The 18,890-nt window shown below is 36.9% G+C and overlaps 1 protein-coding gene across 3 annotated transcripts in view; it reads left to right on the top strand.

Moving 5' to 3' along the window:
* Positions 1 to 18,890, top strand: part of PTPRM (protein tyrosine phosphatase, receptor type M) — a 466,311-nt gene that overhangs the window by 191,316 nt on the left and 256,105 nt on the right. For all 3 annotated transcript variants that reach the window (XM_006763285.2, XM_015563601.1, XM_006763284.2), the window contains exons 7-8: positions 10,366 to 10,674; positions 13,357 to 13,466. In XM_006763285.2, coding sequence (XP_006763348.1) covers positions 10,366 to 10,674; positions 13,357 to 13,466 — 419 coding nt within the window. The remainder of the gene's footprint in view (positions 1 to 10,365; positions 10,675 to 13,356; positions 13,467 to 18,890) is intronic.

The raw sequence follows: 18,890 nt of genomic DNA, 5'->3' as shown, positions 1-18,890 counted from the left end.
CAGAAGAATAATTTTAGCATAGTTGAGTGTGGCATTTTGTGATACCATTTGCCCAAACTCATAAATAACTTAAAACAGTTTACGAGGCAATCATAAAAAGATTGTAAATACCAAAATAGGAGGCTCTAAACAGTTTAAAAAAATTAAATAAGATTTACCTGCTTAGTGTTAACCTAGAGAGAATGGTTACTGTAGGTAAAACTAAATTGTATTTGATTTGCTCTTCTCCAACACTAATCACCTGACTTCTGTAATGAAGAGTGAATGGTTTGGGTAAACCATTGCTCTGGGTAAAATATAAGATCTAAACTTCTGAGGTTTTTTGTGGGTATCACTGCTTTATGAGGGTTAGAAAAGGTCAAAACCCATTCCAGTCCAATTTCTGACACTTCTGAAGAACTCTTTGGAAATCATTTTGCCTCCTCCTATTTTATATGGTCTGAAATAAATACAAGGAAGTCTTTTACTACAGACTTATTTTTATTTCATACAACAGTTTTCTTGTAAAGTTCATCTATAGGATGAATTGCAATTTGTTCATCCCAGTGCATCGAAACAATTGAAGATTCTAATTTTGCTGTATAGCAGTAGTGTTCCTTCTACAGCAATGACCTTTACACTTCGGAAATGTCACCAAGGAGCTCAGGCAAAAAATGGACCATTCCCGTGGTTAGTGGAAGCCACGTTTATACTATGACTCCTTTAAAGCGATAAAGTAAAACAGGTGCAAGTCACAGCACAGAACACTGGTAAATACTGGAGAAACGGAGATGTTTCCGGAATTGACTTATGAGAACAGAGGAGCTGAGCTAGATGGAGGATATTTATTATTTTATGTTAGCATTCTTTTATTAAATGTGTTGATTAGCAGATGTAGACATCTTCTAAAGCAGTGGTTCTCAACCTTCCTAATGCTGCAACCCTTTAATACAATTCCTCATGTTGTGGTGACCCCCAATCTCATTGTTACAAACTGAACATAATTAAAGCATAGTGATGAATCACAGAAACAATATGTAATTATATATGTGTTTTCCGATGGTCTTAGGTGACCCGTGTGAAAGGGTTGTTTGACCCCCAAGGGTTTGCGACCCATAAGTTGAGAACCGCTGTAAAGCATTTCTATTAGACATGGTGTCTGTATTCAATAAACTTGATTGTTATAGAATGCAATAAAACATATAGAAATCAAATCAGTATATGAACATTAGGGTTTTGACCATGTGGGTCTATAAAAGTCTCTGAGTTTTTATTTTAACTAAAAAGAAACAGTCATAGAGAGATTGATTTTGATGCAATATTCAAAGAAATTAAAAGCTACTTTTTGGCAGGTGAACGGTGACTATTGCTGCATGTATATAGGTCAGTGAGAGCAGAGATATTAATTTGGAGAGAAAATGTATATGGAATACAGCAGATAGATTCGCCTGACTAGTACAGAAAGTAAGAATGGTATGTGATCTGTTTGATAGTTTTGGTTTACTAATGGAAATGTTTTTTATTTGGTTTGTATGATAAAGGGCCAACAATAAAAGTCCTTAGATTCAGATGAATGTCACATAGGAATGGCATTCTGGCTACAGCATGAGGGAATGGTAAGATTGGGGAGGAGTACCTACTAGTTGATTTGGAAACTCTGTGAAAATGCAATTTAAGTACTTTATGTGTGTGTATGAATATTGAGGTCTGGTAAATTAGTGAATGGCATTAGGTTGCTGAAAAAAAATATCCCTCAACCTCTGTCAACATGCCTACCTCACCGCACATTTACTGGTGAACTGGTTTATCCTAAGTTTTTGTTCATTAAAAATGTCTTCTCTAAGAACTTTTAGTTTGTGTAATGTGTATCTGTGTATATGCGTGTCTATTTGTCTACATGTATGTATATGTTTACGTAAGTATATAGTATGTGTATATATATATATTTATCATATTAAGGACCTAGTTGTTTTGAAGTAGAGAGTATTTCATGGTAAATGGCGTGTATGCTTTTTTTTGTAATCTGAAATCTTAATGATTATTTTAGAGATCTATAACCTATCAATTTATCTAATTCTTCTTGATAAGTGAATTTTTTATTTTATTTTTTTGATACAAACACATGTAATGATATGATATGATATGAGGAGCAGCTATTGGAAGAGAGACCTGACATGAACACTTGTTAAACAGAATTGCTATAGCTGAGGAAAGAAATACTTCTGTACATAGTATATTTTAATTTCAAAAGCTATGTCAAATACATGATGCAGACTCTGTTTATTCACATTTTACTGGAACCAGTACCAAAATTTAAGATCTATCCTCAGAAACTGACTTTAGCTTAGAGCAGCCGTGGGCAAACTACGGCCCGCGGGCCGGATTCGGCCCGTTTGAAATGAATAAAACTAAAAAAAAAAAAAGACCGTGCCCTTTTATGTAATGATGTTTACTTTGAATTTATATTAGTTCACACAAACACTCCATCCATGCTTTTGTTCTGGCCCTCCGGTCCAGTTTAAGAACCCATTGTGGCCCTCAAGTCAAAAAGTTTGCCCACCCCTGGCTTAGAGCCTTAAAATAAAATTTCTTTGGGGAAAAAGAAACATCTGAACATCATTTTCTTTTTTTAGAGCAATTTAATATTATCTAGTACACTTAAAGATGTGCAAAGTGTAAAAGCCAAATAGTCTTACTTATTGTCTGAACTTCAGGGAAACTGTGGCCAACTGGATATAATATACAAGGATGCTTATTGTACACTGCTTGTAATAGAGAAAAAGTAGACTCACTCTATCTAGTCCTCAATGCTGGAGTGAATAATAGTAAACTGGTTCATGTATTAATGGCTTTCTATATACCAGTTAAATGATCTATCTGACCTATCTATAACTCTAAACAAGATCTATGTTTCAGAATAGCTAATGTTGAATGAAACCTCAAGTTGCAAAAAAAAAAAAAAATGGTAGCAATTACCTAAATTTTTAACCATCCCAGATATATGTAATAAAAGTACAAAGACATGTCTGGGAATGATACATAATAACCTTGGGATAGCCTGCAGAAATGTGGAAAGGATTTATATCAGCAATATTTTATTTCTTTCATAAAAAGTGATCTGAAGCAAAACACAAAATGTTAACATTTGATGTTAGTATGTACAACAGTGATTGATGTTGTACTTTTCAATGTATTTTAAAGTTTTATTACTTAAAATTTCAAAAACCTTAAATTAAAACCAACAAAGAAGAATACTTCATGTTCTATAGAATAATATCTTTCAACCATTGCGGGACTCCTGGCGTTACTTTGTATAATTAATCAAAATTCAGGCAAAATACAGTGTGACAAATGTTCCTACCATTTGGGTACTTTATCAATGCTCATATTTCTTTATTTCAGATGGTACCAATAGTAAAATTTTTACTGCCTCTTTTTTCCAACTGCCATTCAACAAACCCTTCAGTGAGAACATTAAAGTAGAAAACTCTTTTTGAAAGTTATCCTGAAAGACTTGGTGAAATTATCCTGAAACCAAGCACCTTGGTGACTCCCCTGAAACCAAAAATGTATTCCTTTACTTTATTTTTCAAGTGGACAAACTGAACTAAGCACAGCGTTTGCACACACTGCTCTTTCAGGGTCACCCAACGCCGCTGGAGAATCCTCCTCCAGGGCATCGCAGGTCACTCGGGTGCAGAGTGTCTATTAGACTCTTGCCTGAGGGGGTCTGCATTCTCACCGTAGTGTGTGTCTGAGTCACTTTGTTATGTAAGGTAATCCTTTACATGCCCGTAAAATGTGAATAGGAATTCCAGCTTTCTACTGTGATCAAAATGTAAATGACCAATATAATTCATATGTGGATAGTCCATTTCCCAGCAACAGGGGTAGTAGGTTACTTATCTTTCTGATTTAGAAAAAGTTCAACCAGCACTTGGAACACATGAAAGATATTGTGAAGAATATGTCCATTGTAAAGCAAGAAATAAAGTAGAATGTTTGATTTTCAGTAAGGCTAGGCGCTGCTGCACTTTCATTCACTTACTCAATAAAACTGTTTTTTTCATATTTTAAATTAGTACTACTTTTGAAATTCAATTTGTTATTTAGGAATAAATTATTCATTGATGTAGGATTGGGTGATACAGTTAAGAAAAAAACCGACTTTTCAAGTACATTTATTGATTCTAATTATGATACAATAGTTATGTAAAAAGTATTCATGTAATATCTGTAAAAATGTTTTGGTGGGAGGGACTATTCAAATTCATATAATTATTATAACAAGTTTTAATGTATTCAGTTATGTCACAGGACTATAGATGCCTTTAGAGTAGCATGTGGAATCTCAGAGGGAAGGTGGAGAGAGTGGGTGGGAGGGAAGAAATCAACCAAAGAACTTGTATGCATATATACATAACCCATGGACACAAACGATAGGGTGGTGAAGGCCTGGGGTGGGGGTCAGGGGTGGGCTAGAAGAGGTCAGTGGGGGGAGGGGGGGCAGGGAGAAGGGACATATGTAATACTTTCAACAATAAAGATTTAAAGAAGTAGAATTGGTATATCTCAGAATTTTCAACTTCTCTGACAAAGGGCACTTTTTACAACCTGGAAAACATTGACTGATAAACCAAAACTACAGCTATTTCACTTAAAAATAGTGCCATCATGTACGTGGAATTTAATTCCTTGCTGCTTAGGAATATTGATGATTGGGCATGCTGCTATAATATTGTCTTAATCAGGTATTGTCTTTGATTTAGTTGGACAGTAAAGAAAATGAAGCTATCATTTTATTATTTTGTCGCCTTCTGTTGTGTAATTGGCAAGGCAGAAATACAATAGCTGCAGGTGTCAAAGGGGGTTCACCATGCCACTCTGCTGGTCATTCCTTTTGTTGTAATAGACCTCCAGATAATTCATGAAGAAGGACAGAAGAGAAACCTGTTAGTGGAAACCTTGGTTGCAATCTGTGTTTTTTATTATTAATGACAGGATCCTCAAATTACACCCAAATATCTCTCACAAGTTCTGAATTGAGCTTCTGAAAAAGCACTCTAGTAGTAATAGAAGGTAAACGTGCAGGGTTCCGGAGAAATGAGCTGTGAATTGAACCTGCAATGGAAATTGATCCTATCTGTCAGCTTCTTCTCTGATTTATAGAAAAAACAGGAATGAATGTAGAAGGAGCCAGGGCAACCGATTAAATAGGATGCTACAGTGCTGGAGGCTAGAACCTGGCGTGCTGGTTCCCTGGGGTCATGGCTGCAACTGTCAGATTTCTGTGCTTGAAACCTGACTCAAACTCACAGAAATAGAACATAATAAAAAATGCTGCTGGCCAGTAGGGGAATTGGTAAGAAGTTCCTGACTAAGCTTAGGCATGACAGCCATTGTTCTCCTTCGAGAGGATGTTCTGGTGGGCTGTTATCCAGCCGGTGGGCCCAGGTCAGACCGCATGCTCCATGCCAGTGGGGGCTGTCACTATGCCCATAACAGTGTTGGCCAAGGGTGCGAGTGTGAAGTGACACATCCTTGGAATAGACTCACATCCTTTTAGCATCTTTAGGATTGTGAGGAAAGGGAAGCAAATATTCTACAAGTATTAGTCCTGTGAATATAATTTATTACCCTGTTATCTAACTCCAAGAGACTTATTTTGCACACATAGAATGGTAGTAATAGTAGGCCAAGGTTTTTTGGCAGTGTGTACCCTACTCCCTGAAATGCAGCATGAGTTGTAATCAGCCTACTGAAATCACCCATTTCTGATTATGAAGTTGCCATTCATTCCCTACAATAGGGATATATTTCTACAGCGATGGCCCTCAAAGTCTTCAGTGATCATCAGTCCAAGTCACTAGAGTAAATTGTCCCTGTGGAATGCCTCCTTCACGTTTAGCAATACACTAATAGAAATGGTTCTGACAGAAGGTACAGGTACTATAAAACACTAACTTAAGATGTAACCATTGTAAACCATTGCTATATCAGAGCTCAGTTTCGTAGAATGGCAGAAGAAAAGATTAAAAAAAAAAGATGCAATGAAATCCGGCAGTTTGCTAAGGATGAGTTGAAAGGATTGTCAGATTCCCTTAGTCAATGAACTTAGCCTATCAGTGCTATCACCGAAGGAAGATGTTATCACAGGTACTTGGCAACACAGTTTATGTTACCAGATGCCATTCTCCCAACTCATTTAATTCTAGCCTTTGGGCCCTGACAATAAAAATGACAGCTCTTCATCTAAGGTGGGCCTGTTATCCACACGGTGGTATTGAACCAACTTCTCTTAAGCTTTTGACTAATGGGAGGAGTGTTTAAGATTCCAAGTTTATTTTTGTGTATGGTGTGAGTTGGTGATCTGGTTTCATTCTTTTGCATGTATCTGACCAATTCTCCCAGCACCATTTATTAAACTGGTGAACAAAAATAGATCCAGAGACAAAGAAACACTGAACAGACCATCCAACCTCAGAGGGAAGACAGGGGAGCAGGGAGAGGGGTAAGAGATCAACCAAAGGACTTGTATGCATGCATATAGCATAACCAGTGGACAATGACACTGGGGTGGTCGGGGCTTGTCCTGGAGGGTGGGAGCGGTGGGGGAGAGGGGCGGTTGGGGAAGAAGGAGACATATGTGATACTTGAAACAATTTTTAAAAAGTAAATGGTAGAATACAGTAATAAATGTAAAAAAAAAAAAAGAATCAGTTCAAGTAGCATTTATCCCTTACCTTGTTGATTTGATTGGATCCTGCCAATATTGACCTATTAGGAGATGCAACAGAACTATACTATAGGCAAAGGCCCATGAAGGGCATAGTGGAAACATTAGGTTTGGGAAAGCTTTGGTAAAATCATTTCTTTTTGTTAACTGAGCATTTAAAGATGAGTGAGGCCAGTGAGTACAAGCCTCTTTTCATCAAATCTGTAACTTAACACTCATGACAGTAGGGACCCTGGGGCCTTGGTCACAGAGAGGGTTGTTTTGTGCTGGGTTTAGCTATTATACTTGGAAAATTTATGGGAAGTTTCTTTCATAATTTTACCATGATCTAATTCCAAGAGGTAATAACAGAGAGGAAGAGAGTGTGTTTTAAAAGAAAAAAACGACCAGTACCTTTGGTTTTTTTAAATCCTAGTATTTAATTCATGTGTGTATTCTCTTGGCTAAGGAATACTGAAATGATACAGGCTTATCTATACAGTGGAAAGTAGTTTTCTATTGAAATTAAGTTAGAACTGCATTGCTTGTTTAAATTGATATTTGAAGCACTTAGTTATTTTATTAGTCAGTAAAATTGATGAAAACCTTAGGAAAATGCTTAAGGACGGTCCTCGCAGAGACTGTGATTAATAAGGAAAGAGGCAGAGATGCATATTAATTTGTTTATGTATATGGGATCTGGAGCTTATTAAAATTTTTTTATAAACATTCAACTAATGAAGCATTATATAAAATTAGACATTTCCTTTACACTGTGAAAAATGTCTGGACTGAAAAAAACCTTCAAGGTTATTTCTGAATAGCTTACTTATGACATTTTCCCTATCACTAGTAACTTAAGTATAAAAAATTAATTTTGTAATAAGGAACATTCCATGAGAATGCCACTCCAGTTTCTCTGGGGCTGTTTTCATCTCACTTGGCCTTGGTTTCTCACGTTATTGCAGGATGGAGTAGCATGAGCAATCATTATCAACTTCACTTTGTGGTTTTAGCAGATACTTGGCCGATGAATCCCCACTCGCATATATAAAACCAAAACATTATTTCACTTTGGATGTTTTCATTTGTTGGAGGTTGCAGGGAAAGGGGGTGGTTCAAAATTCTCTCTAGGTTCTAAATGATGAGATAATGAAGAATGTATGCACAAATGGAAATCAGTAATTGTCCAGGAAAATTTCCAGTGGTTGCAGAGATAGGGAGGGTTGTCTGAGAAAGCTGAGCGAGGGGACATGTCCTGGGAGCCCTCTTCTCAGGAATTAGGAAAAGGGAGAGGATTCTTTTCAGCATTTATCCCAAGATTAAATACATGGGATATTTATTGTATTTTATATTCTTTGGTCATGTTTTAGGTATCTTTACCATCCTAATTTCTTATTATCTTCTTCATATTTTTGGTAGAAACTCTGCAGTAGAGTCAAAGCAGCATCTGTTTAGTTGTCAGACAGATATGAATTCAGGTGCTAACATCAAATTTTGATCCTGGTCAAACTATTGAACTGACGTTGCCATGATTTTTTTTAAAAAAAAAATCTGTGTATCGGGGGAAATAGTACTTAGTCCACAGGATTGTTTTGAGGAACATAGAATATATATAAAGGAATTCATTTCATGAGAGCACACACAGTAAACGGTAGTGATTATTTCTCAAATTTTCATGCTAATTTAATACTAGAGGCCCGGTTCATGAAATTCATGAATTGGGGTAGGGGGGCCCCTCAGCCCGGCCTGCACCCTCATGTGATCTGGGATCCCTCGGAGGATGTCTTACTGCCAGTTTAGGCCCGATCCCCGCAGGGATCCCTCTCACAATCTGGAACCGTTGCCTCCGCACCATTGGCCTGCCTGCCTGATTGCCCCTAACTGCTCGCCCACCTGCCTGATTGCCCCTAACTGCCTTTGCTTCGGCCCTCACCACCATGGCTTCATCCAGATGGACGTCCAAAATGACATCCAGAAGGTTGTTCGTCTGTTCAGTCTACTTAGCATAATACGCTTTTATTATTATAGATTCCTTACCTGTTGTTGATCACTTTAAATTCATATATGATGGCCACAATTCAGGAAAAGAAAAATCAAAATATATGGATCAAATGTATTTATGAATATACCAAAGCACCTCATTTTAGATTAGGTTCTTCCCCAAATCATAAAAAGTGAATGCTTTTAGAAAAATCTATAGCATATGGTGCTCAATAAATATTATGTCTTTAGTATTATTCTATCTTCATCTTCATTTCACAAACAAGTTTAAGCTTTCTCTGTATATATTCTTTCTTTAAACCCATTCAAAATGCTTATATTCCTTGTATGCCATTTAGATTTCTAAGCTTGAAACTATGTGTCTGGAGCTCAGACTAAGACATTGTGAGGGATGGGAAAGAAATACTTCAGTATTGACTGCATGAACTATATACAAATCAAAACTCAAGAGACCTGGAGTTCTGCTCCGAAGTTTATGCTCTTTCATCATTATATTATTTTGTGGTGAATTCTCAAGCATTTACTCTTATGTTTTCCAACTATATAATTATAAATTAAATTTTAACCCTAACTGGTTTGGCTCAGTGGATAGAGCGTCGGCCTGCTGACTGAAAGGTCCCAAGTTCGATTCTGGTCAAGGGCATGTACCTTGGTTGCAGGCACATCCCTAGTAGGAGGTGTGCAGGAAGCAGCTGATCGATGTTTCTCTTTCATTGATGTTTCTAATTTTCTATCCCTCTCTCTTCCTCTCTGTAAAAATTCAATAAAATATATTTTAAAAATAAATAAATAAATTTTTTGAAGTATATGTATATATAACATACATATCTTCACATTTAGATTGAATTATTTTTCCACTTATACGTATATGGGATATAAAACTGAAAGTAACAAATAACAGATATGGAAAAGAAACAAACAAAAATGTATCGACACAGATAACAGTATGGTGGTTATCAGAGGGGAGTGGGAAGTAGTAAAGGGTAAAAAGGGTCAAATATATGGTGACGAAAAGAGATTTGACTTTGGGTAGTGGTACACAATGTAATATACAGATGATATAGGATTATACACTTGAAACCTATATAATTTTATTAACCAATGTTGCCTCAATAAATTTAATTTTTTTAAAAGATTGGTTTCTTATAGCAGAGTCCCAGAGGAAAAGCATTTTATTTATCTCTAATGAAAAATTTGGAAGTAGGCAGCTCAAAGCTGGTATGGTAATTCAGTGATTATCAGGAACTGTAGCTCATTTTTCATCATTGCTTTGAATTCTTAATGTGTAAGAGCCTCATGTTTCATCATAGCTTCATGAGCAACAAATACCCTGTCCTCAGTCCACTAATAGGAAGGAAGACAGAACACAGATGGTGAGCCCCTTCTTTATAGGCACCCTCCCAAAAACTCTTCTTAACTTCTCATCTTTTCATCCTTCACCAAAATGCAGGCACATGGCCAAATCTGCGGGAGAAGCTGGAAATTTTATTTAGGCTTTAGTGTGAGTGGACTTATACCCTGATAAAATTTAAGAATTTTATTACTCCAGAAGAAGAGGAGACCAGATATTGGGGACAAGTAGGACTATCTGTGACATCTGAACTTCACCAGATCTTTTAAAATTCACTTATCTTACTTTTTTTTCCCTTATTTTCTTTTCTAAATAGATCCCATGCGAGGCCCAAGAAAACTGGAAGTGGTAGAAGTCAAATCTCGACAAATCACTATCCGCTGGGAGCCATTTGGATATAATGTGACTCGTTGCCATAGTTACAATCTCACAGTCCACTACTGTTACCAAGTAGGAGGACAAGAACAGGTGCGAGAAGAAGTAAGCTGGGACACAGATAATTCACACCCTCAACATACGATCACTAACCTCTCACCATATACCAATGTTAGTGTGAAACTCATCCTCATGAATCCGGAAGGAAGGAAGGAAAGTCAAGAACTCATAGTACAGACAGATGAAGATCGTGAGTACTTTTAAATATGTTTATCTGAAATCCATATCCTCTCAAGAAAGCAGCTTCTGTTTCTTTTTTTAATTGAGATATTTATAGTGAAAATAGAAGGAAGAACTATTTACTGTGTTGAATAATAAAATATAAACATGTATCTATGCTTTTGTATACTTAAGCACTGATTAAAAAGGGAGTAGGGAATAAAGAAGTAGAAGTGTATTTTAATTCTTTATGAGTCAGATAGTCACATTTCTATGTAAAATAACTCTATATTGCTCTTCATTCAAGGTTTATTATCATGTTGAACTAAAGAGTTATTATTATATTATTACTTATATGAAATGCATATTTAAATATTTTTAAAAGGCATTCTGAAACACTTTTCATAGTTCAGATAAAAACTTAGCCCAAAAGAGAGGCTGCCCTTGCTTTTCAGTGTAGTGCTGAGAAATTACCTCATTAGGTTTTTGGTCATGAAATAGATCATATTTTCCCATAGGAACAATGTTGTAATTGGATATTACCTTAATAAACAAGAACTTAACTAATATACTATGCACATTACCAGAAACTCATCAATAAAGTGAATATACAATTAATCTCTAAAATAACTTAAAATAGTAAAATTATACCTTGAACATCATAGCATGGATGTAAATGTCCTTTTATACTGATTATACAAGTGACTCTCATGTACAATCACATGTTCATACAGCACATAAAATACAGTGGTAGTATGTCATATATTTGACCTGGAGTTAATTTGTCAGGCATCAGAATAAGTTTCAAAAGAACTTGGAAAGCTCATTAAATGAATATACTTACTTATTCCTGGGGAAACATATACTTTTCCTTTTTTGTTTCTTCACGTAGCTGATTATGATCTTGGTGATTAATTATAACAAATTTAATATTTATGACACTACTATTTCATGTAAAGAGCTAAAAAGATGCTTTAAGTATTTATTGCCTATACAATACCATGCATATTGCTAAAGGAGAAAAATGTGGAAATAAGGCATTCACCCCACATCCTTCTCTTTTATTGTATATCCCCATAAAGTTCTTCCATACCTAAAATAGTCGGTTGCTGTCCAATAGTGGTTTTATTACAATTACTAGTGGCCCGGTGCATGAAATTCATGCACTCGGGGGGCGGGGGTGTCCTTCAGCCTGGCCTGTGCCCTCTCTCAGTCCGGGAGCCCTCGGAAGATGTCCAACTAACAGCAGTTGGACATCCTTAGTGCCGTTGCAGAGGCAGGAGAGGCTCCCACCACTGCTGCTGTGCTTGCCAGCCATGAGCCTGGCTTCTGGCTGAGTGGCACTCCCCCTGTGGGAACATGCTGACCACCAGGGGGCAGCTCCTGCAACAAGATCTGCCCCCTGGTGGTCAGTGCACATCATAGCGATCAGTCATTCTACCATTCAGTTGATTTGCATATTAGCCTTTTATTATATAGGACTTTTGTTAAGAGTATTAGTTTATATAGTGAGTCAGAGCTAGACTGGAAGTCCTATTTCTAATTCTCCAACTCTTCCTCATCTCCCATGAAGTAAGAATGAAGGTGTCAGCATTGTCAATAGGTCATCTCTTGACCCTTTCTCCCTTGCATTTCAATGTTTAATTTGGTCCTGACTCCTATTGTTTCTACTTCCATGATATTAGATTGCTCGTGTCTCTCAACTTCCACAACCTATATTAAGATCCTCATCATTTTATACTGAAATTTCTGTAATAATTTCTGTGCTTTCTTTGTGGTCCCAGCTTTTTCCCATTCTAATGCCCCCCTACTCACTCACTAAACTCATCTTTAAATATATTTGCATCTTGTTTCTCTCTACACAAGAACCTTCAATGACTCTCTTTATTCAAGTCTTGACTTTCAAGGTCTTTTGTATTCTTGACTTATGCTCTAAAATTACTGACTACTTCACCGCAGTTCATTCTGCAAAAATGTCACCCCAGCATTGGTCCTTTATGCCACACTTTTTATCCTGGGCTCTTCCTCATTTCCCGTTGTCATCCACCACCTACCTTTCTACATGGCTGCCTCTCAATTCCACCTTCTCTGCTACCCTGTTCTCCTCAAGTATCAGGTCCTTCATAAAGCTGTTATTATTTTCAATCATTTTTGTGTTTTATTGTGTGAATATGAAATAATTTATTAAACTCTTTGGTTTACTCAATTTTATTGGCTTCGTTTTAAAATGCTGCTATGTCGACATCCTAGTGAATGTCTCCTGGTACTATGTACACAAATATTACTAGGGAATATACCTGGAGTTTGAGTTATTAATGTTGTATGATACCGGCCTCCTTAAATTTACGTAAATACAACCATTATTTTCTACAATGGCTATACCATTTTATACTCTTACAAGCAATTTGTGGCAATTCTTATTTCTCTGTGGATGTATTAATTTATTTTTGAAGAATTCAAAAGCTCATATGAAAGATGATATTGACTCATCTAATTGATTCAAACTTTAAAAAAAATGAGGGAATTTTTTTCTTTATAAGGACAGTATAGTCAAAATGATTTTGAATTTCAGATTTTTTTTAAAGTCAGTGTGTCTATGGATTATTAAAATATTGTGCCTCAATAGAGAGTTAACTAACTATCAAGTCTAGAAAACTCTTTTTTTTTTTTTTGGTTTATTACTTAAACATTTATTATTTTTTCCCCCTTCTAGTGCCAGGTGCTGTTCCTACTGAATCCATCCAAGGAAGTACCTTTGAAGAGAAGATATTTCTTCAGTGGCGAGAACCAATTCAAACATATGGTGTCATCACTTTATATGAGGTAGTATATACATTTGTTACTAATTTAATTTTTATTATAATTTCTATGATAATCTATCATAGAAATGCATAATGGCATCATGTTTTGAAGAAGTCTAATTCTTTGAATAGTTATAGTGATTGCTGTATAAAACAAAAAAATAAAATTTAGTTTTTGAATTATGTATGTTTTTAAGATGCATATTTATAATGATTTGAATGTTTCCAGATTATATAATATTCATAAAAATAGATGATAATATATTTTTAATCAACTTTATTAAAAACAGTATTTTGAAGTATCCATTGATTAAGAGGTACCCCACAGAATCCTGTGCTTGCTGATACAAAATATTTTACTACTGAATCACAGAAGAATGCTGATTATCCAATTAGCAAAGTCAATAGATGTTGTCTCAGAAGTAACAACAGAATGGTGTCTTTTGGCTTTGTAGTATTAGCAAAACACACATTAAAACTTCTGTGACATGGTTTTGTCTACTGAGGCATCTCAAATGGTTGAGTAATAGGTAACAGAAGACTTAGATGAATTGTTCAAGGAAGAAAATAATAGCTATAACGGGGTGACAGTCATCATCAATCTATATGAGCACCATTTTGCGATGCCTATTGTCATAGAAACAAGCAGGTGCATTTTTTAAGCTAGCATTTATTTGAATGCAAATTCAACAAAATTATATGTTGTTCGGCTTCTGAAAATCGCGACAGTTCCTCCTACGGCATCTCTGCTTGAATACCTTTCAGAACTACTGACAAAAGCCTGAGCAGAAGAGCTGTCAGACAGTAATCACTGCTGAAGCCCTTTCCTGACCCAAATAGCCTCACATTGATGTTTCCTTCTAACTTTTGAAAATTGGCATTGAAATGCAAAAAATATATATATATATTGTTAGTAGAAAGCTAAATAAAGTAAGATAAGAGATAAAAGAAAATGGCTATCAAGTTAAGTTATTGATGCTTTTTATTGGCTGCTTCATTATAAAAAATCAGGTATCATGAAAATCCTGGCTAGATCCAAAGAGCTAAGTTTTATAATTAAATCAAACAAGTTCGTACTTTTTTTTTCAATTCACAGAATCTTTAGTTAATATTTTTGGCCGTGACCATTTTCAATTCTCAGTTTGGAGGATTCTTGCAATCAGGAATAGTAGATTTTTATTTTTACTTTTATATTTTTGCCAGAAAAGATACAGAAAGGTAGTCTTTAAAATCAACTGAAGTTCCAAGAAATAAGTCCACCTGTCCTAAGGTTCACATGTTGTTATCTAGACAGACTGATCTCAGTGGACATATATCTTTGTGTAATAAAATAACTTTAACATATAGGAAACAATAGGAATAATAATTCAAAAAAAGAACCCGTTAATCTCCCTGACTTTAGCAGCTAGGATCTCCCAGTTGAACACTGATCTAAATGCTGCTACAATGGTGATATGTGAATGTGTCATAAATCAGAGTTTTAAAAATCAGCTGTAGGCAAATAAAGCAGGTTGGTTCATTTTTCTGGATACCAAAGAGAAAATGTCAAATATGTGAATCAGGCCTAAGTAATTAAATATAAGCTTTCTGCCCAGCTGGCATGGCTCAGTGGTTGAATGTTGACCTATGGACCAGGAGATCACGGTCCAATTCCCAGTCAGGGACATGCCTCAGTTGTGGGCTCCATCCCCAGTGGGGGGTGTGCAGAAGGCAGCCGATCAATGATTCTCTCTCATCAATAATGTTTCTATCTCACTCTCACTCTCCCTTCCTCTCTGAAATCAATCAAAAAATGCTTCAAAAACTACATATATATACATGTAGTTTTTAAACTACATATATGTGTATGTATGTAGTTTTTAATATATATATATATCTCCTATGTAATAAAAGCCTAATATGCTAAGTGTTTGACCCTTTGACCAGTCACTATGACACACACTGACCACCAGGGGGTGGATGCTCTGACTAGTATGTTAGCTTGCTGCTGGGGTCCGGCCAATCAGGACTGAACGAGACAGGCCAGACATGCCCTGGAGCCCTCCTGCGGTCCCTTACTGGCATAGAAACCAACCAATCAGAACCAAATCTGGGCGAACTGTGAGGAACCAATGGCTGCCTAGGAGGCAGAGTTTTTGACGCTGACTGGAATAGAAACCAACCAATCAGAACCAATTGGCCAGCAGAGGAGGGCAGTTGGGGGTGAGATCTGGCCAGAAGTAGTGGGCAGTTAGAGGCAATCAGGCCGAGAGGGGAGGGCAGTTGGGAGTGATCAGGCCAGCGGGGGGTGGGGGCGGGGCAAGTTGGGGGTGATCAGGCCACAGGCAGAGTTGTTATCTAGTGTGTGTGTGTGTCTGTGTGTGTGTGTGTTGTGTATAAAAGCCTAAGCAACTATTACAACTGGATGACCACCTGGTAGCTATGACACACATTGACCACCAGGGGGCAGACGCTCAACACAGGAGCTCCCCCTAGTGGTCAGTGCACTCCCACAGCCAACCTCCCATGGCTGGCCAACCTCCCATGGTTCCTCCCCCTGGCCAGCCAGCCTCAATCAGGACTGGGCAAGATGGCTCCAATCAGTGTCCAGGCCAAGGGACCCCCCCCACCCGTGCACGAATTCGTGCACCCGGCCTCTAGTATGTATGTGTATATATACTAGTATATATAAGTTTTCTGACTGCCAAATCTTACTCTTCTTTGTCCATGTTTTCTAGAAATAGGAAGGAGAGAGTTCCAGGCTCCTCTAGGTAGGCCTTAGATGAGGTCTCAGGAGGGAGCTCTTCTTTAGCTAAGAAACTTTGCACACTATGATTCATTCAGCCTGGGCCAGCGTTAGCGATAGACTGAGCTTCCTCCTGGAGCCAAGGACTGATGTTGAACCAGACTCAGTCCCCACTCTGGAGGACTACAATCTCCTGGGACAGATATCATGCTAAAGAAGTAGAATGAGAGCCCAAAGGGAAGCAGCGGCTTTAGGAACAGTGTATTCTGTCATAGAAACACATATGACCACAGGTAAAAACTCAAAGGAGAGCTTAATTATCATAGTTGGAAAAAAGCTTAGCAAAAAATGATGCAGGTATTTCTTAGGCAGGGAGCACTCTTGGGTAGTTTTAGAAGGAGAGAAGGAAAACAAATTGAATGGTATTGATGTTATAAATGAATATTCTACAAGTTCATTTTATTCTCATGTTTTCTCTTTACTTTCCTCTAATGAAAGACACACCAACTATTAATGACTGGAAATTGACAGTGTCATTTTTGTTAGGAATTACGGCAGTTAACAGCGTTCACATATTCTTCTGCTGTTATTCTTTGCTCTCTCCTTTATGGTCCCTCGACGTCCACCTTTAGCCTCTGGAACTAGTCTTTCCTTTCCTTTCTCCCCACCTTTGTTCTAGCTCCAACCCTGCTCCTACCTTATGTCCTAATCAGCCACTTAATTTTATCAGTCATCTTCCTAAAACCTGGACTGATAATTGCATTTTTCTCATTTTAATGAAATTATAGTTGTAATGTTGCTCTTTGAAAGGATAGTTTAGTGCAGAAGTATTCAAAATAACATACCCTTCCTTCCCCATTTCACTTTTCAGAGATTACTGAAAAATTATACAAGATAGAAATTGCAGTGAAAGTTTACTTATGAATACAAGAATAACATGCCTTATAAGACCCCCACTTCACACCATACAAAAATAAATACCAAACATATTCATGATCTAAACACAAAAATTAAATAGTAAGAATATATGAGGAAAATAGGGAAAACATTTTTTTATATAGCTGAACCTCAAACAATATGAGAGTTGAGGTGCCAACCCACTGCAATTGAAAATCAACATGTAACTTTTGACTCCCCCAAAACTTAACAGTCATCCCTTAGTATCCACAGTGGATTGGTCCCAGGACCCTCTGGAGATAACAAAAACCTCAGATGCTCAAGTCCCTTATATAAAACAGCATAGAAAAATGCATACAGTTGGCCCTCTACATCTGTAGGTTTATGAAATGTCTTATCAAAATTTAAACATTATATATCAAGCCTATTTCTAGAAGCTTATCAGTCACTAATACTCCCAAGTGAACAAGAATATATATTCAAGTATTTTAATTGTAACTCACTAAATAGCTCTTGATGGCCTAGTGAGAAAACTCCAGACCCCTGGTCATGAAAGTATCAACCGGTTTGTTTGGTTTTTAATTTAGTATGTGTAAGGTATTGGAAGGAGACAAAAGTATATAAAGTACTGCCCCTTCTCTACAGTCCTAACAGCAACTAACTACAAAGAGAATGAAGTACCAAATGCAAATAAACTTAGTGTGTGACTGGAGTATAGAGTGCAGTGTCAGCTGAGTGGGGCATTGATGGATCAAGAGTTGAAGGAAGACACTTAAAGATCCCACCTGGATAACTGGGCTCAGATAATCACTATTGACTGAGATAGGTAGTAGTACAGAAAGAAGTAGAATCTAGGGGTCATGTTAAGAAGTTTCAATCTAATAGTCAAGGTCTCCCATGATCTAATCCCAATTTATATGTATTACCACATCTCTCATTATTTTTCTCCTGGAATTTAATAAGCCATGTATATGGGATATTTTTTCTCCAAAAATCTTCTGAAGTATCACATCACCCTGCTTTTTCCTATTCAGGAGTCCCCTCTTATCTGTAAGGAATACACCCCAAGACCCCCAGTGGATGCCTGAAACTGGATAGTACCAAACCTTATATAAACTATGTTTTTTCCTATACACACATATCTTCTCACATAAAGGAAGCACTTCATGTTTTCTCTTTGGCATAGCCAAATTGCCAGTATCACTACTTTTGTGCATTATTACATAAAGTAAGGATCATTTGAGCACAAGCATTGCAATACCAGGACAGTGGATCTGATACCTGAGAAGGCTAAGTGACCAATAGGTGGGGATTGTATTCAGTGTGGAGATTCTGCACAAAGGGATGATTCATGTCCCTGGGTATGATGTAGTTCATCATACTCCTTAGAAGAATATGCAATTTAAAACTTAAAAATTATTTCTGGATTTTTCCATTTACCGTATTTGCCGGCGTATAAGACGACTGGGCGTATAAGACGACCCCCTAACATTTCCACTCAAAATACAGAGTTTGTTATATACTCGCCATATAAGACTACCCCCTCTTCCGCACACCTTCCACACACCAAATAAAAGGTAAAACAATATCAGATTTGATTTTAACATTTTAATTTATATTCAAATGCTTATGACATGCAGGAAAACTGTCACAAGGCTGTATGTAATCAAACATATACATAAAACAGTGCAAGTTTATTACCGGTAAACATACCGGTAATTCACTAAAGAAAACACACTCTATAGACTGGTACCGTAGATGCTTCTCAGGAACACAGGCAAGCAGCCCACAACCTAGAGGGACTGTCAATGATAGAAGAAAGAT

Source organism: Myotis davidii, unplaced genomic scaffold (assembly GCF_000327345.1).
Source record: "Myotis davidii unplaced genomic scaffold, ASM32734v1 scaffold78, whole genome shotgun sequence".
NCBI classification, from domain to species: Eukaryota; Metazoa; Chordata; class Mammalia; order Chiroptera; family Vespertilionidae; genus Myotis; species Myotis davidii.
Note: the sequence above shows the minus strand (reverse complement) of the source record. Positions and strands in the feature narration are given on the sequence as shown.